The sequence below is a fragment of the Vanessa tameamea genome, chromosome 8, assembly GCF_037043105.1.
Source record: "Vanessa tameamea isolate UH-Manoa-2023 chromosome 8, ilVanTame1 primary haplotype, whole genome shotgun sequence".
In the NCBI taxonomy this organism is placed as follows: domain Eukaryota; kingdom Metazoa; phylum Arthropoda; class Insecta; order Lepidoptera; family Nymphalidae; genus Vanessa; species Vanessa tameamea.
This window is the reverse complement of record NC_087316.1, coordinates 4,716,251-4,740,396: the sequence shown is the minus strand read 5'-3', so window position 1 is coordinate 4,740,396 and position 24,146 is coordinate 4,716,251. Positions and strand designations below refer to the sequence as shown.

Below are 24,146 nucleotides of genomic sequence, written 5' to 3'. Positions count from 1 at the left end.
ATATTTTCTCGTAAAACTACTAGGTATTTAAATATAAAATAACAAATTCCTGTTTAACTTGGATTAATAATTTACGTATGTAGTTACATTAAAATGTATTGTTTAAAATGTTACGTAAAAGTGTGTGTATCTAGTATAAAATAGTAGATTATGTACACAAAAAGGTATGTTACAAGCTGTTACGAGAACGACGTACGGGCGACACAAATTAATCGTCTCCAACACAAAACATTCGCTGTCATTACAGCCCAACGCGCACATATCAATGCCTTTGCTTATTTTAAAAGCAAGTGCCGTGGCGTGCACTCGCGTGTGTATCTTGAATAATTTTGCCGCCAATTGCACCGCATAGTCGAATATTATCGCGTGCTGTGCTTGGAATATGAATAAGTGCTGCCAAACGAAGCATATAAATAACACGACCATGTCTGGATAGAACGTGCAAATTGTTGTAATTGTTATGTATCCAAATTTGGGGGCAATAGTTTCAAGTGTGGTTCGTTAAAGGTAGAGTTAATTTGTGTGCCAGTAATGCCAGGACACGCGAGTAGCCCATACTGGGCGGCTGTTGACTTCGACAGTGAAGGGGATGAAGATAGGAGTCCACAGCCTACCAGTCGAGTGTACCTTGATCCGTGGGATAACGAAGCCTTTGGTATGATACAAGGAGATTCTCCAGATTCCAGTCAAGAACAAAATATGAATTCCTTCGCTGGGGAACCAGTTAGTGCAAGTTTCTACTATGTCCCAACAAAAACTTATGATTCTGGAGAGGAACCAAAACCTAAAAGAGCCGTTTTCCCCGAGGATGTAGTTACACCTGATTATACGATTTACAGCAGGAGAACATCCAGAGCTATAATGCCTGACTACCACGATATGCCAATCTACGGTTACAGACGTATGTTTTAAAAGAATAATTATTTAACTTTCTTAAGTTTAATTCACATTCTAGTATCTACTTTCATTAGGAAATATGAACATCCTCATTAACTAACAATTTATAACGAATTTAATCAAAGATAAATTAAAATTGAGTTAATTATCAAAATAATGTAATTATTTTTTAATATAATTTAATATTAAACAAGTCGTAATTGATATGTAGGTAATAAGGTTTATATACATCAAGTATGTTTTCTTAAGAAACTTGTCCATATATTTTTACACATCCTCAATTTAAAAAACAGCATTCATAGTTGTATTTGTATTTATAACTAGTATTTATTAGTAAAAGTAATTGGTGCAAGTGTCTTGTCCAAGAAAATTAACAAAAAGTAACATGCCTTCTTTAAATTTTTTAGGTTATATAACATTTAATCGCATCAAATATGTCGAGGGTAATTTATATTATTGCATAGTTCCTTTAGTCGAACGCACTTTTTAATAGAACATTGGAAGAAAACTACAAATAACAACAATGTTTCTATTTCTAAACTTCGATATAATACTATTTTTGTGTATACAATAATATGTCGATATAAACGAAGAAAAGAAAAATCAAGATAAACTTAACATATAAAATCCATAATAGTAATTGCATTTAATTTAAATAATTGAAAATACTTAGAAATAGTGTGCTTTGATTTTTGTTCATATTATTTTAAGTACCTAAATTAAAACCAATAATTAATTATTATTAAACGTACCGAGATTAATCTATTAGAATATTTTGTGCGTGTGTGCATGTACCTACTTATAATAATTATTCGTTTAGACATTATTATGTTCATCGTGAATACGTTCTGGTTGTGTCTAGTCGGCTACAATTATCTGTGACGTAGTTGAATAAATTGTTAATTTGCGACCCTCATCATCATTCACAATTGATATGACAATACAATAACAATTGATGAATTTCTTTCCGATTCTTCTTAATAGACTCCACACTATTTATTTGGTGATATTATAAAATGCCAGAAGTACCAGAAAGAGCAAAATACTAGGTTCTGCTTGCGGTTCCCTCTTCGTGTGAGATGGGGGTAAAAAGGGTGGGGTCAGGTTCACACACTGATCTTTTTTAACTGTACCCTGATATAAAAATGTAATGTAAATTTTCTTAATGTTTGGTTAAGTTACCTACCAATTATATTATTAGTTAGGATTTTAGTTCTAGTAAGTTATATTTGTGTAGGTTATGGACACTACACCAGTTAAATGGTATATTCAAATGAATTCAAAATAAACTTCATTCAAGTTATATATATATAAATTCAATTCAATTCAAAACCCCTCTGAGTACAAACTTTTGAATCGTCATTTTACATTAAATTTAAAGCTACCATTTCATATTTGTGCTATTATTATAAATAATATAATTCAAAATTCTTAAACGGCCAGGATTCACGACGGTTTTCCAAATCAATTAACAATGGATAGTCTCAGTATGGTTTGAGAATCTCCTCATTATTTTAACGGACAAAATGAATTCCTTATTATATTCAAATTCCTTATTATATATACGAAGTATTATGTGCGTAACAATTAAGTTATATATGTTGGTTGACGATAAAAAAGGGCCACTTGAATAAATAACCATCTTTGCACCATCCAGAAAACGTCCATAAATATCTGGCTATTCTAGAACTATAAAACAACTCCTAACACCGTTGATATACCGTTGGACATGAAGTCTAAGACATTATTTCCCTCGTCAGTGATTGAAGTGGCATCAATTACTGACAAGGGTCTTCAAATCACAGCACATTGTTCATAAAAATAATATGACATTTGTCGGTAAAATACGACTAGGTACCCAGTACGATAGTATTATTGTACCTATTTGTATACCTCTGTTGTAAGTAATTGTGTTTATTTTATAGAGGAAAGAAGAAGATCAATGTACACCGAAGAACCAGTATATGCACCACATCCTATGGTGTATGAAAGCCTTTATGCACCTGTGCCAATGCAGCAACCATACATGCAACCAAGACCACGCATATCTCTCCAGCATCAACCCGACCATTTGATAGCGAATAACGGCCATGGGAAACAGAGATGGCATTCACGGTAATATCAAAAGCATCATGTTGTTCAAAATATTTTGAAATAGACCTTGATAGTGTATTACATTTTATAAAACAGTTTACTTTTCTCGCGAATCTAACAAGATATTTTACTTTGTATGAAAATGGAGAAATGCAATTAAGAATGTGGTCGACCTAATAGATACCTGCATTACCACTTTGCCTTGGTTAAAACTATAATCATAGACGGTACAAATAATGTAATTGAATGTTGCACGGATTCCCTGATTGATAAGAAACAAATGTTACAATATACGCCTAAAAATATTAATATTAATAGAAGATTTTATTATTTCCTTAAAAAAGTCATTGTTTAAACACATAAATTAAATGAAAATCCTAATATCTTAAATAATAGCAGACTGCTTATTCAATTTCTAACTTAAAATTAGTTCGTTTCATAATTACATAAGATAAATTAATGACACTATCGTGATAGTTTTGTATTCTCATACAAGTTAAACTAAAAAAAAATACATTACATAATGAGTTATGACCTAAAATTATTGCTTTATTGAAGTATTCATTACAATTTTCCGCTAGGAAGATAAATTTAATTAAATGTATAGGTATATAAAGTATAGGCAAAAAACGAAGGTTTATAGGTAAGTAAAATGCTTGCTTTTTGGCTTAAAACGATAAAGTCAAGAGACATTAAGCGATAATTAAAATTAATATACTAACGCCAATTATATTTATTACAATTAAATATTGTGTAGGTACAGATAGATACAACAAGATCTATAGAGATACCTGCGTTACGCATAACGATTCTTATGATTAATCCTTACTCGATCTCTCTAAAACACGCAAGCATTTTCACGCAAACAATATATGCAATTATTTTAAAACTTAAAGCCAGCTTCTACACGGAGTGTTTTTATAATTTAACGTGATATTTAATTAAAAATTCCCAAATCACAAATCAACGAAGAAATTCGATTGCTTATTTAATAATAAAATAAATACAAATAAAACAATAAATAATATTATAATATGTCTATTATTTCAAGTACAGATGTTTTGCATAAAAAGTTTCTGATTCATAACTTTTTATTAACTCTTACTTGCGTCGGATTATTGAACGTTAGTTCCCATTCCCATCACAACCGCGTGACGTTGAGTTCAACGGAAAGTGTACATAGGAAGAAAAACATCGTCAGGGGCTCGCAACTGCTCGTGTTTCATTGTATTACAACGATCCTCTATCCATCGTGTGAACATGGGCCAGTTTTTGCTTACTACAAATGAAAGTTGCATTTGTGAGAATATAGCTCGTTTCTTGCTTACACAGAGAAACTTGTTCCTAGCATTGACCTCTAGATCATTGCATAATTTGTGTGAACATGATCGGTCAAGAAAACGGTTAAGAAAATTATGACAGGACGTTTATTTTATTATTATTTTTTTTTTTATATAACTCATGGAACGTTAAATTTGTTTCTATTGCCTAAATGAAAGTTAATCTTATAAACTTGTATATTGTAGTTACAATTTAAAGATAATAGGTTAATTATATTTCGCACAATAGATTTACATAACATTGTACAATAGTATGGCAATCAAAATTATAAATATTGTTAATATGTCTATAAAAATAATAACACTTGTCGATAAAAAAATAATGGTTATTAGTGTAACAAAATACGGAAAATATGATGTATGAGGAAACACATTCAAGAGGTGCCAAATTTGAGACACGCCAAGATCTGGCGTCTCCAGCCTCCCGTACCCTCAATACTCCAATACTGTTCCCCACACAACGTTCTACGTTCGGCAAATACGCTAATTACCTACAAAAAAAAGGTCGTCCAGTCCAACCCTGGTCGTATAAAAGAGCGCCGACTAGGCTGTCCACCCCGGGACGCCTAGATAGTTAAAGTCGGCTTTGCCGGTATCATTATTGATGCATTTTAAAGCTATTTTATATGTACATAAGTTTATACCTAATGGTGTTCATGATAAGCTAACGAGATTTTATTCATCATGACGCCCTGTAACGCCCTTGAAATTTAATCCAAATCTACTAAATCTAGTGATTTGATAGATATTTGCACATCGTTTTGATGCTGGAAACAAATATTTTTTTTAATGTTATATTTTTACGTTATTTATAATTTACAATATTGAATTAATATTTATATTGGTTTTAATGTTTTAGTTTTTATTTTAATCTTCCTTAAATATATTTGGGTGGCAATTAAATTGGTAATTAATTATAGCATTCAAACTAAAAGCTAATCTTACGCATTACATAAATTTATTAACTAGACTTAAGAAAGTAATACAGGGCATGAAGCTCTACTGCCATAATGTTCGCAAATAAATGCGAAGTCGCAACACGAAGAATACACCCGTTTATTATCTAATCCGTGATCATGTATTGACACGGATGAGAGCTTAAACAATTGCAAAATTAATGAATATATCGCTGTGATTAACTAACATTATTATGCGTGTAGCCAAAATGTTAATATGACTGTAAGTGGGACGTGTTATTAGAATTGCATAATCTTAACTAACTGGAACAATTCCATTTCAAATTTACCTGTTAAACAAATTAAGTATATTAATGATAGGAATTTACATATATGTGCATTATATAATTTTTCATCTTCTATACATAATACTACATATAATGAAATTGGTTTGTCTGTTTGTAATATTAAAATGACCGCATTTTATTAAATGTATATATATGTATAAACGGTACATATACCAAAATAACATTTTTTTCAATTTTTGTCTGTCTGTCTTTTGGTTCCGGCTAATCTCTGGAACGGCTGAACCGATTTTGACGGGGCTTTCACTGGCAGGAAGCTGATGTAATAAGGAATATCTTAGGCTACAACAATATTTTTTTTTTAAATTCAAATGCGCTTCGTGCGCATTTGAATTAAACAAGTCGCGGGCATACCTAGTTCCTAATATAGCTCGTGGTTTAATTCGGCGACTTTTTTGCACGAAAGTTGAACATTCTTTTCGTGCTCATTTATGGCACAGTTTCGAGTGAGAATTTATAAAAATGTAAATCATTCTATTTAAAATGATTACTTTCGTTCAATTACGACATAACGATATTATGTTATCGTACAAGAAGAGATATTCAAATTCCCATAATTATAAAATTATGACTGCTGAGATAAATGCTGAGTTATTATTAACCCAACAACGTTTTTTTTGCGTCAAACAAATGAAAACTATTGAACGTTTCGGTATGATATTATGACGAGTCGACGTGGAATCGTCCGTTGATAAGTAATATTTTTTTGAATTCTGTTGACCCTTTCCCTTTCTTAATTTCAAGCTCAGCGAAGCTGATGGGTAAGGACTAGTAAATTTTTAAATGAATTTGCAATGACAAAATGTGGTTTATATTTGACTCAAAAATGTATGTGGATCTTTTATTCTGGCATCAGGCCACAGAATTACACAAGTTTGAAAGTTTAATCGACTTCAAAAAAGAAGGAGGTTATCGGTTGTATTAATATTATTTTATTAAGTTATTTGCTTTAGAATCCTACATTTATGAACCGATTTAGATTTTTTTTTTGTAAGGGTATTAATTATACTTCTCGTTAGGTCCAAGCCGGTTACATATATTTTTAATTTTATATTATTATTGTCATAGGTTGACTGAAGCGTACGAGCAATATGCGTACGAATCTCTGCCTCCCGAATATGAAGACTGGGCCCGACCGATGCCGAAGACGGTTCCTGACAATTTTCACCTCTCTAGATACGGTCATCTTGAAATTGACTATTCGTGCAGTTGGAACTCTCTCGACCGAATCATTCGGAATCAGTAAATATGTAATAGAAAGGATGATGAAAGAAACGAATGGTCTCTAATGTTATTCATACGACGTCTTAGTCTTTTAATAATGTACTTATTTTTCTAAATATAAGATAAAACGAAAGTCTAAAGATCGACACATACGATGAAGATCCACGATTCAAATATCTCTCGCCATATAATTAGATGGAACATCACACGTGGCGAAGATAACATATATATATTTTCATCTTACAGTATTGTAAAATACTGAGCTAAATGGAAATTATACGACATACGAAATATATTGTCGATGCGAATGCATTAAAATATAAATCAAGAAACAAACTATTCGTATATTTTCGTATCTTACCGTGTGGGGTAACTTAAGACACTATAATATTTTATCTTAAGATATCGTAACATAAAATATTATAAACTAAGCCTAACTTGATCATGTGTGTCGCGCTTTAGTTTAGCAGCGTTTGTTCAATATTCTATTGTAATAAAATGTTTTTTTTTTCCTTTTAGCAATTTTTGAGGCTTAAGATATTTTCAATCGTACCATCAAATTAAGTTTTGATCCATTGTTAATATAAAATTCTTGCGATTAAATAATTATTACCTATTTAAAAAGTAAGCTGTAGATTACAACTTACAAGATACATAGGCATAAAAGCAATATATTTTATTTCTTAATTTTTTGTGTCTCAATTGGTAATAATTCAATTATACTTATATATATTAATATAAAAAATAAAATACTTAATTGTAATTAAACTAAAATTAAAAATTAACGAAAGAATATCTTTCTTTCATAAAATCAATTGTGGATTATATAAAAATGTTTTTTAATTAAAATTAATTATGCTGTTACACAATTTATCGCTGGTGGTTAAATATTTTGATAATACATAATTATATAAACATATAAAAATTTAAAATAAACTAATCGTAATTGTGAAATTTTAAACGTTTATTATGAATAATTAATAAAAAAAAAATGGTATCGATTAATGAATGCACTCGCCAAAGAAATTAAATAAAGTATAATTGTTGATTCAAATTTTAGTTTTCTTTTTCTATGTACTTCAAAAATCCCCAAAAGTATTAACATCTAAGTATTAGTATTATTCATTATTTTTATCATTAACTAAAACATTTAACATGAAAGTGATCCTCGTGTTTACAAAATGTCTTAATGTTTTAATAAGCGTGAGTTGATTAATGTTACAATAAAAACACAAAAAAAAAATTGTTTTTGATGCTCGCCGAAAATTTAACGAGGGGCGCGCCTACGTGAGCGAAAATATACATATACAGTATGTATATACATATTCAGTTGAGGCGTGTTGGTATAATTAACACTATTTAGTTTGATTTTGTTTCTATTTACACTACATACTGATTAATTATCAGCACCAAGTCCCCCGGCACAGCTTTCTGGCGTATTATCAAATATTATATATAAGTACCCGAAGTCGTCAAAGACATTGGGATTTGGACATAGACAATTTTACTTCTTTTTAAAAATAAGTAAAATTTCTAATAGTGTTCTTCAAAAACACATGTTTTGATGGTAGGAAAAGAATAGAGATAAATAAGAATAGTTTAGACTCAAATCAGAGTAAATATGGTAAGCATTGATTATGTTATGTTCCTACAAATTGTCTTATAAATGTGTTTATAATATCATGATTTATTCGATTACTAAAAGTTAAGTGCACACTTCGTGTGTGTAAGCGATATTTATCTTTTGTTTATTTAATATTGTTGTACAACCACGCCATACCGTGTAGGTATGTACATAGTAAAGAAAGCTGGGTTCTCTTTAAGAGATTTAATAAGCATGCCAACTTCGATTTTCACGCTTTGACTCACGTCAGTGTTTATGATACTTATGATGAATTAAAAAAAACAAATATGTATCAGGAATATCTATTTAATTAATTAAAAAGTAGTCATTGTCTATGTTATGATCGTTTTGTCTTATGTGTATACTTGAAATACTGTGTGTGCTTGAAAGAGCAACAGAAAGACAGATACTTTCGCATTTTAATATGTATTAATATAGACGAGGAGACAGACAAGACGAAAGATTAAATGTGATGACAATATTTCAATATTCAAGAGTGGAGTACAGTAACTTACATTTTTCAAATACTTACATATTTAATTTATTGAAACTGATCAAAATCAAAATATTATATAATCATTAAATTCAAGAACGCTTTTAAAAGAAACGTCGCAAGATTCATTTATATATATATATATATATATGTATATTCTACCATAAAGAGTCACCACTGGGTCTCCCGCGACACTTCGCGTTTATTAAAAATGATTTATAGGAATTTCGAAACCCATGACATGCCAAAATGATGCAACATTTTTTTAATGAAAGTTTTAATATCATTAGTTCAGTTACAATTGGAGTTTGTCGAAAACAATTTACTTTATACTATATTTTGTTTAAGTTTTTTATACAACTGCAGTAACCAGCCAGTAACGTTTTTCCGCTCTCTAAAATTAATTATTTGTTAAATCGTAACAATTTAATAAATTGCAATCAAGAATCCTCTTTATTTTTCTGCACATCTACAGCTGGAGCTCTTTAAAATGAGACCATAACCGATTTTTTATATGCAACTATCGTCTCACAATCACTGGGACAAAAATCTGCTTACGCTATTAACATATAAGATTTAGTCAGTTGTTACGTTTATCCAAAAATTTAAATTAAGTACATAATGTCTATGATAAGGTTATATACAGACTGTATTATTGATGGAGTGTTATTAACCTTTAACTAAAGTTATATACGAGTATGTATAAAATGTAATTACAATTAAATTAAAAGCGTAATAAAATATGTTTAAGCTAACAACGTGTAACACCTACTAATGAAATGGAGTAAAATGAGAAAATCATACGAATATTTATGACACAAAATATTTTAATTTCCATCATCACTCTAAGTCAAGATTACGCCATTATTTAAGCTTAAAAGTTAAAAACGAACTCAGTTATTAGTGATTGATTAGTATAGTTTCCACCAACGGCTACATCGGCAGTCTGAATAGGTACTCTATAGTCACTAAATTAAGGAGATATTCGAGAGCTTAATCAATCTATGATATACATTACGTAATTTCGAAAAATGGTCTTGTGAACGTCGATGAAGCTGCTATCGAAAACTTGGAAGTAAAAATAAAGTGGATATAAGTCGAGCAGTGGAATGATTTTTTTTTAAATACATATTATATTAATCAATAATTGTTAGTGGAGCACGATATATCTGAGCTATTATCAAATCGCATGGAATACGTAAATCTAAGATTTGTTTACATTCATTCCTTCTTCAATTGGAATAGGTTATTCGAGTTAAACATGTATGAAAAATCTGCATTTATAATATTAATCAGGATTATGGTTCTTTAATCTGCTGTGAACTATATCAATTTAAATATACTAATTAGAGATAGGTACATGAGTATAAAGAAATGTATTCTTACCATAGTATACATAAGTATATTTTTTTAATTAGTTCATTTTTAGTTTTTATACAGATGAACAGTTTATATCATAAAATAATTCCAATAATGTTTGTAGACACCTAGAAAGTCGATTTAAATCAATTAATTATCCCATGATTGTCACTCGTCAGGCGGTTTCATGGTTATACAGCCAAAGACCGGTAAATAATCATTTATATATAGTGTGGTTGACTTTCCAAGCATATTACGGCGAAAGTCGATAATATTATTATCATGAAAATTACTTATTTTCCCTCATTAGATTTGCTTCCTAGTATTTCACAACATTTATAAGATCTGCTCGTCATCTATATTATATTTTTTCTACTACTAGCATGCTAGTATACAAGCTTTCGGACTAAATCACCAAATGCAATTAGTGTTCTACCTGTTCCAATTACTGTTAAACTTTACTGTACAACATTGCTTTTGTACTCTGTAAGAGCTCATTTCAAGAAACAGTCAAAAAACTGACTTTCTAGCAAAAACTTCTTTAAAACTCTCAAATGAGTAGGTACTCTGTATTACAAAATTCAGATAAAACCTTTATATCCTCCTATCCTCTGTAATATTTGGCGATCTGCATCAATATATTATGTAAACAAAATTTGACGAATTGCGTGGTAATCGATCATTTACAAAGACAGTCAGTACCTACCTACGCTATAAATAAAAAACGTTTCACGAAGTCTACCTACATTACATTCGTACATCGTGACGTAACTGATGAATAGTCATGAACATAATTACAAATATGTTTTCATAACGATGAATTTGTACATACAAATTATTATTGATCTCGAATTTCAGAATTTTAAACGAGTAATAGACATAGAAAATACAGATAAGTAAATCGAACAGACCATAAATAATAGTTATTATTTTATTATTATTACTTCAGTTTTTTTTAAGTTTAATGATGAAATAGTAATGTTTTTTTTTACGTAATAATGATATTACTATTCATATCGTATCGTTTTGCAGCCTAATGACGAATGAACTCGTTTATATGCAAAGCGTATTCCTTCTCGCTTTTGAAATTATGTAGACGATATTGAGTTTCTATTTCGATACTGATATAGTTTATGCATCATAATCGTAGGTTACCGGTAAATTATATTTAAATGCAGATTATACGCAACATACTTGCGATAAATATTTAATTTATTTTTTAAATTAAATTTTATTACAAAATGTTTCATAATAAACTATTTTTAGTTATTATTATAATTATAGCAAGTCTGTCGGATTTCTAATTAATTATGCAAAAATATTGTATACTTTTTTGACCTATTTTTTAAGCCTTTGGTAAACTTTGAATTTAGTTTTTTCAAGCACTAATAAAAGTAAGATATATATAAATTATATATTCAAATAATTTCATAAATGTAGTAGGTAGTATGTAATGTTAACTAATCACATAAAAAAGCATATTACAAATAATTATATTTATGTTTATAATACTATAGTTAGTGTTAAGACTATACACTTCGTGTATTGACTATAGTAATAACGTATATTACTCAAACCTCTTGATGTGCAAGTACGTTTCGTACAACAATATGAAATAAAGATGCAAAAGTTGGAGAAGTGAAAGCGGGGGAAATGAAAACATTGCCCAGACATCTCAGAACGTGTAGTTTATTTTAAAATGTAACATTAATCGCTCAATTAGATAAAGTCATACGAGAGTCACGCATGAGACAGAGTCATCTAAAGATTTTACTACTGATTTAGAAAGTCTTTCTCGCTGTACAACTTCCTCTTTTTAGTTATATTGAAATGTCCTTTCTTATCATTTTTAGTCGAATTCGATGTTTTAGTATCACTGTACATGACTTGTAATGCTGGTGCCTTCGATTTCGTGTAAATTTGGTGACGACTTTGACTTGGCTTTGGACTATCTGTTATAGAGTTATAGTCAGTAGAATACGAATTAAAAGGATTAGCATTTACAGAGTATGGACGTTCAACTTTGTTTTCGTATTGACTTTGAGATGGATAGCTTTGAGCCAAATATTCCTTAAATTGACTCTGTTTTAGTTTTTCTTCTAATTCTTCGAGTTTCTAAAATAAAATGTTTTTAAAAATAAGTATTTTTATTTAAAAGTGTTAACGAATTTCTAAAGTGGCAATCGTGTCATTTTATATTATGCAGCTATCGAGTAATTAACTAAAGGCTTGGAAGGTTCACTTTAGTCGTGGTAACTATTTTTAATTTTTAGTCTACGAGCATATTAACGGAGTATCCGGTCAATGACCTGTCCGCTTGCATTGCAGTATAAGAATAGCGCATATGACGTTCTAGTAGAATTTGTTTTAATATTATTTTTTACATTTTCAATAAATGTATAAATATAAACTATTTTATTTAGCTAACTCAGATATCAAAATAAATATTATTGTTAATAAACCAAGGGCAACTATAAACGTGTTAATAATATCCGCAAAACTTAATTAATTAATTTCTGTTTAATTTTAATTTACATTGAGGTAAACATAATTAAATCATGTTTAAGATAACGTCACTCCAGCAAATGCGTTCTCTTATAACATTTTAAAATATTCGAATAAAGAGCCAAAATGTGAGAGAGAGTGAATAATCTTAATAATACGACGGTTTAGGTTCTTTTCGTTGGCAGTGTGACAAATTCGCTACCTGATGGTGAGTCACCACTTCCCACATCATAATAGTATACATTAGCGCCGTAAGAAATTTCAACCATACATAAGGTACATTGCCAATGCGCCACCAACCATGGACAATAAAATGTTATATCCCTTGAGACTGTAGTTACACTGGCTTACTCACCTTTCAAAATGGAACACGAAAATATTAAGTAATTGCAATACAACTGATAGTTATAAGTAATTTTTTCATTGCTTCTTTTTGTTGGAGACTTAAAGAAGCAATGAAAAAATACAAACAAACTTTATACATGGTTTACAAAATGTCCTTACAAAATGTTGTGACGCTTGTACGGACTTGATTGATTATTTTTACTTACCCTACGATAAGCATCAATATTGGCGTCAGTGCGAGCAGTTTGCAGCGAGAGTTGTTCTTGAAGCTGGGCGACTTCAGCAACACTTCGCTGTAACTTCTCTTCATAATCCAATACTACTAAGTTCATCTTTGAATGCGTGAAGATAAGTAAACATTACTTGTAAAGGTATATATTTTATTCCTAGTGAGGTTAAATAGACTTGAATCTAGATTGTCGAATTTAGGTACCAAATATTTTTTATGTAAAACATTTGCATCTGCATAATGCAAATCATACCTTTTAAATTTACAAATAGCCTAAAGCTTATAATATAGCCTATTACAAACCCGATCGAAAAAAATAAAAAAACATAATTTTATATTTACGTATTCCATGATATTTTCTGATGACTCAGCTATATTAAACACTACTAACAGTTTATAATTAATATATATCTTTATTTATAATTCAATACTCTTCCACTTAACTACATCCATTTTACTTCCAAAGTTCCAATAACAGCTACGCCAACGTTCGAAACGAATTATTTTCGCAAGTCCGCGTGGTGATTTGGTGTCAAATGTTGTTTTATTTGGCTTTTGTCCTCGTATGGTTGGAGTAGGCTATCGCTACTGAGTTAGTGCGAAGATTCAATAAATGTACTCGGGAAATTTGTAAATCCGGTACTATTTGGGTTCAATACATGGTTACAAGAAGCGTGACATTATCAATATATCCTTAAACAATGTTATGTCTCATTTGTCAAAATAATTGAATTTCTTAGCAAAATAGTATATGGGCCGTGGGCCTGTACGTTATACCACCACGATCCTTCAGCCTCTCCGATCGGTAACGAATGCGAGTATCGTATTTTTTTATTGGGTAAGCATCTCACATAACCAGGTAAGTGCCCTGGCTGGCTTTCTCAAGGTACCCCTAACCTTTCGTTCGTTACACCAAACTATTATAGGATTGTGGAAAAGGCATATCTAGCAAACCTTATCTCTATGATCTTCTTCAACTTCTTTCAATTTCTCACGTAATTCTTCAATGACGCAGGTGTATTGAGCTATTTGTGTATCAGAATCGTATTGAACCTGTTGAACTAATAAATGAATTTTTTTTCTCTTTTAATACATTGATGTACACCAATACTAATGAAATGATATTTATTTTATAAATAAAATACTTCTTATAATTTTTGTTATTATAATCCATATTTTAATTTTTTTCCTCTTAGGTTGTAATACCAGTCAGGGTAGGTAACATTGAAAATCTATTTTGGATTTTCAAAGTGAGGTAGATACTTCGCTTTTTTCTATTTTTCAAAAACCATCCAACCAACCTTTGAATTATAACCTCAAAAAAAAACGTATATATATATATATATGTATACATATTTAAGAAGTTTTAAAAGAATATAGTACATATATGAAGTTAATAGTTATTAGCAAAAATATAATTGACACATTACGTTTTTTGTCGTTAATCGATACTAATTCTTCGATGTGCTTTTCGTGACTTTTCCTTAAGTCTATAATAATGTCGTCATGCTCTTGTTGTAGGTTGTCTTTATCCTTGAAAAAAAAAACAATGCACAAGTCAAAGGTACAGTTAATATCAGAAAAATTCCAAGGATTTGTATTTTATGATATAGACAATGTTGGGCAGAATGTACCAACTCACAGAAGTACTAATTAAAGTCACTAAGATTTAAAAGAGAAAATTATTTTCATAGTGTCAGTTAACTATTTTCATTAGAGATTCTGTGGGTTGGTACATTTCTGCACAACCATTTTCAAATAACCTTTTGCATTGATGTCAGGGTCATTTCCTTTGAAACAATCTCGTCTTTTAATTTTTTTACATCACGTTTGAGATAAACCAACTGTGTTACGGTTTCCTGTAGATTACCCATCATTTCGCGGGAAGCTTGCAAGTGATACCGGTGCGATTTCTCGAGTTCGCGCGTCTCCTTCAATTCTAATTCTAGTTTCACATTTACTTCTCGAAGACTTTTGCATTCTTCTTTTACATTAACAAAATCCTTTTAAAATTATAGAGTTAATTTGATTTACCTAATTATTTATTATACAACACGCAATAAGTTTATTTAATTCTTTGCTTACGATTTTACACTTTGATAAACCTGTAATCATATTTTGCAAATCTTCGCCTAGAATATTTATATCAGCCATTTAATTCGTTATAGAAAATACTGTGAAAATTTTATAAAATGGTTAAAAAGCAATACAAACAAACTTCAATAGTGTTTTAGTATATTTTTTTTTCCAAAAAACGTTATCAACTAACAAAATTATTTAATGTACTTACAACCAAAATAAAAACAAAATAATTTAACAGTGTGAGTAATTTTTTTAAATTATTTTTAAGCTATGAACCAATAATGTAAATCCAGATGTCGTCCCTTAATAGATGTGGTTATATTGCATTATAAAATATACTCAATTTAAATACATATTAAGTGTTTTTTTTTAAATAGACGTTGACATTTACTTTGTGAAAATTCTTTAATAAATAATTGGACAAATTTTCATAGTCCACTGTATTTTTTTTGTTGTCATTGGTGCTTAAGAAATTTGCTAATCTTTAAAATAATGCTCAACGTATTTTTTGACAGTAAGTAATGGTAATATTTTTATTATTATCTTTCAATATTTTTCTCTTGGGACTCGCAAATATTCCTTATTTTTAGGATCAGATTAGGAAATACACTTAAACAATATGTATAAATATATAACATTTTTAGTTAAATAATATAGACTTAATTTTTTTCATTAACTTTCATTCATTTTTCAAACTTTGATTTCACATGTAGAAATCACCTTTAATCAGATCTATTAGAGGATTATGCTTAACATTTGTTCTGTTTATTAATTTCATACAAATGTTCTTAGTATACATATACTTAGTAGTTTTTTTCAAGCCTTACATCAACCTCAGATATTTTAATGTTTTGAAAATATATCTGTTTTACTGCTTATATAGTTGCATTCTTTGTTTTTGTAAGAATATTTTACCAAAACCATATATTTAGTAACCAACAGAAAAATTGAGAAGCGGTGTTATTAATTTTTTTTAAATAATAAGATTCATTTATACATTTGCCTGTAATACAAATAAAAGATGTGAGTCTACTTATTTAGCCATATACAAATATAATTAATACAATTTTAAATCATCAAAAAATTTAAGAGACCTACCATAATACATCATCTGTAGTTTATTATAAACATTAAAAAAATATATTTAAAAAAATTGGTGTATTTAAAATAAGAAATAAAATTTAATGTCATTAAAATATGTATATATTCAGTATTTTATTTTACAAAATTATTCAACTTGTAATAGGACATTAGATGGTTGCAATGTTGCTTTTAATTTGAATGGTTTATTTAAACTTTCAACATTAAATGTTTCTTTTGCAAATTGCTCATTTTCTGGATTGTCATGTAGGGTGAAACTAATATCCTTTACCTCTTTATCAGTCTCAATTTTACAAACATTCTGTGCAAAAGGCGGTGTTCCTTCTTTGAATAACTTAACAGTTTGATCTAAATATTTAAGGTATATATCTTTACCCAAGAATTCGATTTCAGTACTAGTGTTAGATAGAGACAATTCAGGTAAATCTAAAATCATTCCAGCTTGTTTAGCACATCCCACAGCTATAACTTCATCGGGATTAATTCCAGAATATACTTCTGCTTCCGGCAATAAGCTTGCAACTGCTGATTGCAATTTTGGTATTTTCATACTGCCCCCACATAGCACAATCTTACTTATTTTGCCATCAAAGCTGTCAATCACTTTCTTAGCTGGCTCTATATATGAAGATATCTTTGATGAAATAATATTTTCAAATCTTGCACGAGTAACATTCTGACTCCAGTCTACACCATCTAACAATGACTCAATAAAAACATGTGCAGAGCTTAAGGTCGAGAGTATGTGTTTGCAATTGTCTGCATGGTTTAATAATTTAGACATGGCTCTGCGGCTCTCAAGTGGGTCCAGCTTCCATTTTTGTCTGAATTCCTGAGCTACATAATCAGCCAAGTCCTTGGTAAGGCACTGTCCTCCTAAATCTGTTCTGAATATGTTTTTCTCTACTGACATAAAACCACTGGATACTTTTATAACTGATGCATCACATGTTGAGCCTCCAAGTCTATATACAAGAACATTCACATCTTCAGCAGAATCCTCAATATTGTAAGCCAATAGTGCTGCAGCTGGTTCACTTATAACTTGCAAGACATCAAACCCAGCAAGCTCTGCACATTTTACTAACCTCTCTCTGCTTGCATTAGACCAATGTAATGGTGCAGCTAATACTAGTTTTAAGTCTCCCTCATTTTGAACAGAATGACTAGCAATAGTATAAAGTTTAGAATATATTTTTGTGGCTATGTGATCTGGATTAGAATACTGTTTTGTTTCACTTGTTTCAAATTCGTACACTAGTTTGTCATCATTCTGAATACGACATGAAGATGCATTTTCCACAAAAGCCACATCATCTTCGTTAAAATCACAGTTCATAAGACGCTTATTGTTCTTAATTATTGCTTTGGAAGAAGCTTGACCTGATTTTGCTGGTAGACCAATTTCCCATTCTAGTCCATTCAAAGCAACAACAGCAGGCGTTACCCTATCTCCAGCATCGTTCGCTAAAACCGCTGCGGTACCATTAGTGAATGCGGCTAAACATCCTGAACTGTTACCCAAATGTATACCATACGCAGTTGCCATTGTTGAATTGGTTACACTTAATAACGACGCTCTGACTTGTAAATAAGAATGTAAAACGATATATCAATATGTTAACACAATTTTACTATAACTTATTAAAACATAAGTTTTATAACCTCAAATTGAAGGACTAAGACAGTAAACATGGACAATGGCAATTGAAAGTTGAAACTGGGGAATTGGGAAATGTCAATTCATTGTCAGAAATGTTAATTCTGAATTGTGAGTCGTGTTCTGTAGATTATACTAATATGTAATAAGAGAACTAGATATACTATAATATCTATCTATTCATAAGAATAAAATTGAATTAAATGAGAACTATGAAATTTAACTTATTTTTTCAAATATAACATGTTTTAACAAAACATATTGTCCAGTGGCAACATTCCTTCGCTAAAAGCTTAGATTCAAAAACTGAATAACATTGACTTAAAAAAGATTTCAAATTAGACATTTGACATTTTAATTTATACAAAATAAACAAACAAATTATTTTAGTTTTATTTTTTCTATTTATAATGAAAACACACACCATACAATATCTTATAACCACAATTTATTTTTTTACTTTAAGTATTGTAATAGTTTTGAGTCATAATTTACACGCGACAACTCTTAAACCGAAGGATATTCGAAATTTTTTAGGAACTCGAACTCCATATCGATTTAAAAATAACAAAAATGATACCAGAATAAGTTTTCCTAGTAAGTATTATTTTACTATGTTGTTATTTGAAAGAGTGTTTTTCTTTTTCGTTAAATAATATTTTATTTTAGGCTGCAAGGAAACAAAAATATGGATGATTCTAAGGCATGGAACAAGGTTTCCTAGTGCTAAAGATATTCTTGGAATGAACACTAAATTAAAAGAATTAAAATATGAAATTTTAATGAAAAATATTCAAGGTATAAAAAATTTATATAAATTTAAATGATCTTTATTTCACTCTAGTTTCGCGTGTGATGTATTTATTTAAAATCTTATTGATATTTTTAATTTGAGGTACCATAAAAGAGGATTATTTAAATCTATTTAAAAGCTGGTCTAATGACATCGAAATAGAGCAAGAGAAATATCTGACATTAGAAGGGCAATATGAAATGATACAACTAGCTGAGAGGATGCAGAAAAGATTTCCGAACTCTATTAAAAACAAATACAACAGTAAACACTTTAAGGTATTATACTAAAAATATTAAAATTGATTTCAACTTTACTTATTTTTGAAAATTACTTGCATATATCATAAATATAAATATGTACTACAACTACTGGGAGAATACAATGAGATGAAGTTACTTTCTCATTTATAATCATTACATAGTATAAAACAAGTCTCTTATCCCTGTCTGTCCCTATGTATAACTTGATCTTTAAAATTACGCAATGGATTTGAATGCGGTTTTTCATTATCAATTTTATAACCTACAATAATCATTTTTTATCCTTTACTTTTTACAAGAAATAATAGCTTATTTTCGAAGCGATTTTAAGCAATACATACCTATTGAGTACCTTATATACACTGTGAATTTAATATAGATCAAAATGGATTAATATTTTCGAAGATATTACAGATTTATAACACAGGGACATAGCGGTTTGTATTGTATAATGACTGAAAAACTGTACTAAACTACAGTCTGTAGTATATTTAGTATCAGCATTGCACCCGTGCAAAGTCAGGGTGGGTCCCTAGTAACAGTATAAATGATTGTCTCAACATTTATTTTCCAGTTTAAATACACAGCAACACAAAGAGCTCAACAAAGTGCAAGATATTTCACAGTAGGATTATTTGACAAAAACAATTCACAAAGTGTTGTATTTGAACCAGCACTCAAAGTTGATACGACATTGCGAGTAAGCATTAAAGTTGTTTTTTAAATTAGTTAATTTACTTGTATATATTAATTGGTGGTAGAGCTTTGTTAAGCATGATAAATAACAATCTTTTGTCATTAATTCTACTCCCTAAAATGAATACTTTATATAGCTGTTTTAACTTAAAGGATTGTTTATTCTTTTTGCATACTATTTTGACATAATCTCCATGTACCTTTCTGAGGCATATAAACCTTTTGTCTAATTATTATTTTAATTATTACAAACTTGCCTACATTATATTTTTTTTTTTAAACGCATGAAATGAACTTTTTCAGTTTTACAAACACTGTGACAAGTGGCTAAAGCAAGTTAAGAGAAATCCAAATACATATAAGGAGCAAATGTTGTATGGCAATAGTAATGAAATGAATGTGACACTACAGTCTATCTCTAAAAGATTCGGTCTTGATAGAGTATTGCGCTTGGGTTCGTAGCTCAGACATCTTTGCAGCTTGCTTTGCTATTTGCTACAACAAACAAACATTCAGTCCAATTATATAAATATAATGAACCATTTATATTTTATAAAACTATTCTCACACGAAGGCAGGCCTCTATAAATTAACTTATTATCTCCGTGCTTTAATATGAGTGACACTCGTATTTACAAGATATTTTCGTCTGCGTCAGCTGACTAAGAGTAAAAGACAACAACAATAGACACCAGTTAAATTATGTTTGTTAAACTGGTAAGGTGTGCCTTTGTGAGTGAATAAATCTATAGTATTTGTGCATCAAATCTTGTAGGAGAATTTTAAATCACTTTCACCTGGCATATTGCCCTGAATTTTAGCACATTTTTTATAATAGGGACAATATAGAATAGGATTCATCTTAGTACATGGATTAAAAATAAAACTCTGTTTTAAAAAGGTTTTTATTTTTAATTGAATGTAGTTTTTTTTATACATTATACAAAACAATAAAGAGGTTTGTTGGGTAATTGCTATTCGTCTAATATTTGATGTAAAATTAAGGCTTTAATGACAAATTATTGATTGTTTTGGAAAAATTGTTTAATTAAACCGAGACTAGCAACCAGCAGTCACTATGTGACCAACGAGAACTGCTCCGAAAAGTTGTCACAGTAAATTAACTATCACTGGGTACCTGGGTGGATATATGAATCCTTGAAAAGGGCTGTGAACTGCTCCAAAAACTTATCACAACAAATTACTCTAACTGGGTACTATATGAAACCTTGAAAAGGTACAAGTTCAGGTCTAGACTTTTCCAATGACTAAATTTAACAGAAACACACATTTTTTTAGACAGTATATTCATTATTGTTCTAATAATATAATAATGAGAATTTTTATCAGATAGAACCTTGACTTGAAGTTAATTTTTGATTGCTAATACTTGATTGATATATGTCGGTTTTTCTTCAGTTTGTACAAGTTCTATTGAAATGTTTTATAAATGCAGATGTAATAAACATTTTTGCCTTTTTAATTTTATATAACAAAAACATTTTTACATATCATAATTTATTATTAGACACTATTAAGACATTTTTTATTATATATTATTAACGTTTTTTTACATAATTTCAGATATAGCGAATTTAATTTATAAGATATGTGGTTATGAGACATCTTGGCATAAATATTATTCATCACCCTGGTGTATTGGTTTTGACGATGTCAGTGTTAAAGTAAGTTGAGTTTATTTTTGTAATAGTAAATATCTTTGCTCACTACAATAGTTATAGTAATTTTAAAATGTTAGTAAAATAACATTCAATTTACCTCTGGAATATTATTCATTTTATATTTGTTTTCTGTTATATCAAATATATTAAACTGGTCGTATTACTTCTATGATACTTTATATAGACAATAAATAACATAAAACTCTATTTAATTTATTTTCTTAAATACCATTTACCTAAAATTATAATCTCAACGTATTGTGTAGTATATTATGTTATATATACGTTTTACTAACCATCTTTTAAATATATAACTATGTCTTTATTTTGTTACACTTTTTTAGATTCTGGAGTATTATCATGATCTAAAACACTATTGGCTGGACGGTTATGGGTTCAACCTGACGTATAAACAGGCGTGTATGTTATTAAAGAATATGTTTGAAATTTTCAGGTAAGAATTTTTTATGTTTTTAAAATTTTCGTCTGGACTACTATTGGCGCATTTGTTAATAAATTGCGTTTTCCCGCCAACTTTTTTTTTTGCTTCGAACTTGTTACATTATGGTCTGGTATCCCAGTCCGAGCAATGAACCTTTTTTTTCTTTACTGCACTGTTTATTTACCAGGCTACTACTAAGAGTTTAGAGAACACATTTTTTTCCGTGATTTGAACTACGAGACATTTAACAAATTATTGTTTAATAATGATAATATTTTTACAGTAAAAAAGGTCCGAACGCAACGTTCCTCTTTGCTCACTCCGGTACATTACTGAAGTTGTTAACGCACTTGGAACTTTATAAGCCAGACTCACATTTGATGGGAGACACCATAGTCGAGGACAGGACGTGGAGAGCGTCAAACATTGACTGCTTCGCTTCTAACTTAGCTTTTGTTTTATTCAAGTGAGTATACAATAAGTACGTTTTAAGTTGCTACATATTAATTAAGATTCTATAAATTATTTATTTATTTATTTGTGCAACAAACGAGTTTCTGATACTTTTGTATAAGAAAATATAAGTTAAGTAATGGTTGGAGTACAAAACTTAAGTAAAAAACGAATCTACGATTTCCTAATTATTTCCAGAAGTGAAGATAGCTGATATAATTTCATTTCGAAATTTAAATCAAATTCTTTTGACAGTTACAATAAACGTACTTTACCGTTAGATTTCGATACGTTCACTAACTGGCTTTGTCAATAAAGCCGCAAAATTTACATTAAAAAAATACAACACAGTACAATTTCTAATCGTCCGATATAAAGGCGATGAGAAATAACTGAGAAATTATGATGTCTTCAGCCTTCAGCGGCTTCAGCGGCTAATTTCAATGTGTGCGCAAACACAGGTACACTGGACCGGAAAGAGTTTCGAGGCACTGAAGTGTACACATTTCCAACTTTCATAATCCAGGCTGTTGCTGAGACATGAATATGCTGCCTTATATCTAACCTGAGCCGAGATGGCCCAGTGGTTAGAACGCGTGCATCTTAACCGATGATTTCGGGTTCAAACCCAGACAGGCACCACGGAATTTTCATGTGCTTAATTTGTGTTTATAATTCATCTCATGCTCGGCGGTGAAGGAAAACATCGTGAGGAAAACTGTATGTGTCTAATTTCAACGAAATTCTGCCACATGTGTAGTCCACCAACCCGCATTGGAGCAGCATGGTGGAGTATGCTCCAAACCTTCTGCTCAAAGATAGAGGAGGCCTTAGCCCAGCAGTGGGAAATTTATAGGCTGTTAATGTAATGTAATATCTAACCTATAGACTAACGAGACAATCAACTGACTAATAATGCTGCGTTGGGTTATTATTCGATTGAATATTTAATTTTAATTCAACTTAAACATTTTCATTAATTTCAGGTGCAAAGATGGAGATAAAATATTATCGTTACATCAAGAGAGAATAATTAAATTGCCAATGTGTAAAGAAGAACTCTGTCCGCTTGAATATTTAAAGGAATATTTCTATGACTCTATACATAATTGTGATCATTCTGATATGTGCAGACTTGATTAGTATTATTTTAAATGGCTGATCATTATACTAACTCAGTGTATGTTATGCCTTATCTTATCAAACGTTTTTTTTTTTTGTGTAAGATACATGTACAAAAAAAAAGTTAAAAGCTTTTATAAAATTTTTACATAAAAAATAAAAATTATAAAAATATTAATAATAAATGTGGCTTTTATTACCCAATTAATGCATTCTCTATTCATTTCAAATAATCGTAGTCAATCAATCGAATCGAAATATACTTCATTCAAGTAGGCTTTTACAAGCAATTTTGAATCGTCATTTTACAAACTAAATTAAGTGAAGCTACCACCGGTTCGGAATGTAGATTCTGGCAAGAAGAATCGGCTGGAAACTCAATAGTTACTCATTTTCAACATTTAAAATACAAAGTAATTTTTATTTATATGTAGATAATATATCCTGTCTGAAAGTCAACAAGTATTTAAATTCATTCGAT

General features: G+C 29.8%; 4 protein-coding genes across 4 annotated transcripts; 2 read left to right on the top strand and 2 right to left on the bottom strand.

Moving 5' to 3' along the window:
- Positions 1–214: 214 nt before the first annotated feature.
- Positions 215–7,405, top strand: LOC113400024 (uncharacterized). The gene is made up of 3 exons (XM_026639386.2): positions 215–901; positions 2,823–3,012; positions 6,661–7,405. Exons 1-3 carry the CDS (start codon positions 532–534, stop codon positions 6,836–6,838), a joined length of 738 nt encoding a protein of 245 aa, XP_026495171.1. The 5' UTR covers positions 215–531; the 3' UTR covers positions 6,839–7,405.
- A 4,580-nt stretch (positions 7,406–11,985) lies between these two features.
- LOC113399807 (centrosomal protein of 290 kDa-like) lies at positions 11,986–15,525 on the bottom strand. The gene is made up of 6 exons (XM_064215700.1): positions 15,457–15,525; positions 15,135–15,374; positions 14,802–14,904; positions 14,326–14,432; positions 13,349–13,474; positions 11,986–12,407 (listed from the first exon to the last, which is right to left on the bottom strand). The coding sequence occupies exons 1-6, from the start codon at positions 15,523–15,525 to the stop codon at positions 12,066–12,068; spliced, it is 987 nt and encodes a 328-aa protein (XP_064071770.1). The 3' UTR covers positions 11,986–12,065.
- A 1,108-nt stretch (positions 15,526–16,633) lies between these two features.
- Positions 16,634–18,271, bottom strand: LOC113399900 (heat shock 70 kDa protein 14). Its single transcript, XM_026639171.2, has one exon. It carries the CDS (start codon positions 18,101–18,103, stop codon positions 16,682–16,684), a length of 1,422 nt encoding a protein of 473 aa, XP_026494956.2. The 5' UTR covers positions 18,104–18,271; the 3' UTR covers positions 16,634–16,681.
- Positions 18,272–18,565: 294 nt separating this feature from the next.
- On the top strand, positions 18,566–23,762 carry LOC113400032 (multiple inositol polyphosphate phosphatase 1-like). The gene is made up of 9 exons (XM_064215644.1): positions 18,566–18,811; positions 18,884–19,012; positions 19,110–19,285; positions 19,845–19,970; positions 20,270–20,420; positions 21,551–21,651; positions 21,993–22,102; positions 22,374–22,556; positions 23,530–23,762. Exons 1-9 carry the CDS (start codon positions 18,625–18,627, stop codon positions 23,684–23,686), a joined length of 1,320 nt encoding a protein of 439 aa, XP_064071714.1. The 5' UTR covers positions 18,566–18,624; the 3' UTR covers positions 23,687–23,762.
- Positions 23,763–24,146: the final 384 nt, after the last annotated feature.

Bases quoted from the DNA above. Each gene is read 5' to 3' on its own strand.
- LOC113399807 (XM_064215700.1), bottom strand. From the start codon at position 15,525: ATGGCTGATATAAATATTCTAGGCGAAGATTTGCAAAATATGATTACA. The intron at 14,433-14,801 runs GTAATGTGTCAA...TTCATTTATTAG, and splicing joins ATCGATTAACGACAAAAAAC to TTCAACAGGTTCAATACGAT. The intron at 13,475-14,325 runs GTTTGCTAGATA...ACGCATTCAAAG, and splicing joins AAGAAGATCATAGAGATAAG to ATGAACTTAGTAGTATTGGA.
- LOC113400032 (XM_064215644.1), top strand. From the start codon at position 18,625: ATGAAAACACACACCATACAATATCTTATAACCACAATTTATTTTTTT. The intron at 19,971-20,269 runs GTAAGCATTAAA...GAACTTTTTCAG, and splicing joins AAGTTGATACGACATTGCGA to TTTTACAAACACTGTGACAA. The intron at 22,557-23,529 runs GTGAGTATACAA...CATTAATTTCAG, and splicing joins TTAGCTTTTGTTTTATTCAA to GTGCAAAGATGGAGATAAAA.
- LOC113399900 (XM_026639171.2), bottom strand. From the start codon at position 18,103: ATGGCAACTGCGTATGGTATACATTTGGGTAACAGTTCAGGATGTTTA.
- LOC113400024 (XM_026639386.2), top strand. From the start codon at position 532: ATGCCAGGACACGCGAGTAGCCCATACTGGGCGGCTGTTGACTTCGAC. The intron at 902-2,822 runs GTATGTTTTAAA...TTTATTTTATAG, and splicing joins GCCAATCTACGGTTACAGAC to AGGAAAGAAGAAGATCAATG. The intron at 3,013-6,660 runs GTAATATCAAAA...TTATTGTCATAG, and splicing joins AAACAGAGATGGCATTCACG to GTTGACTGAAGCGTACGAGC.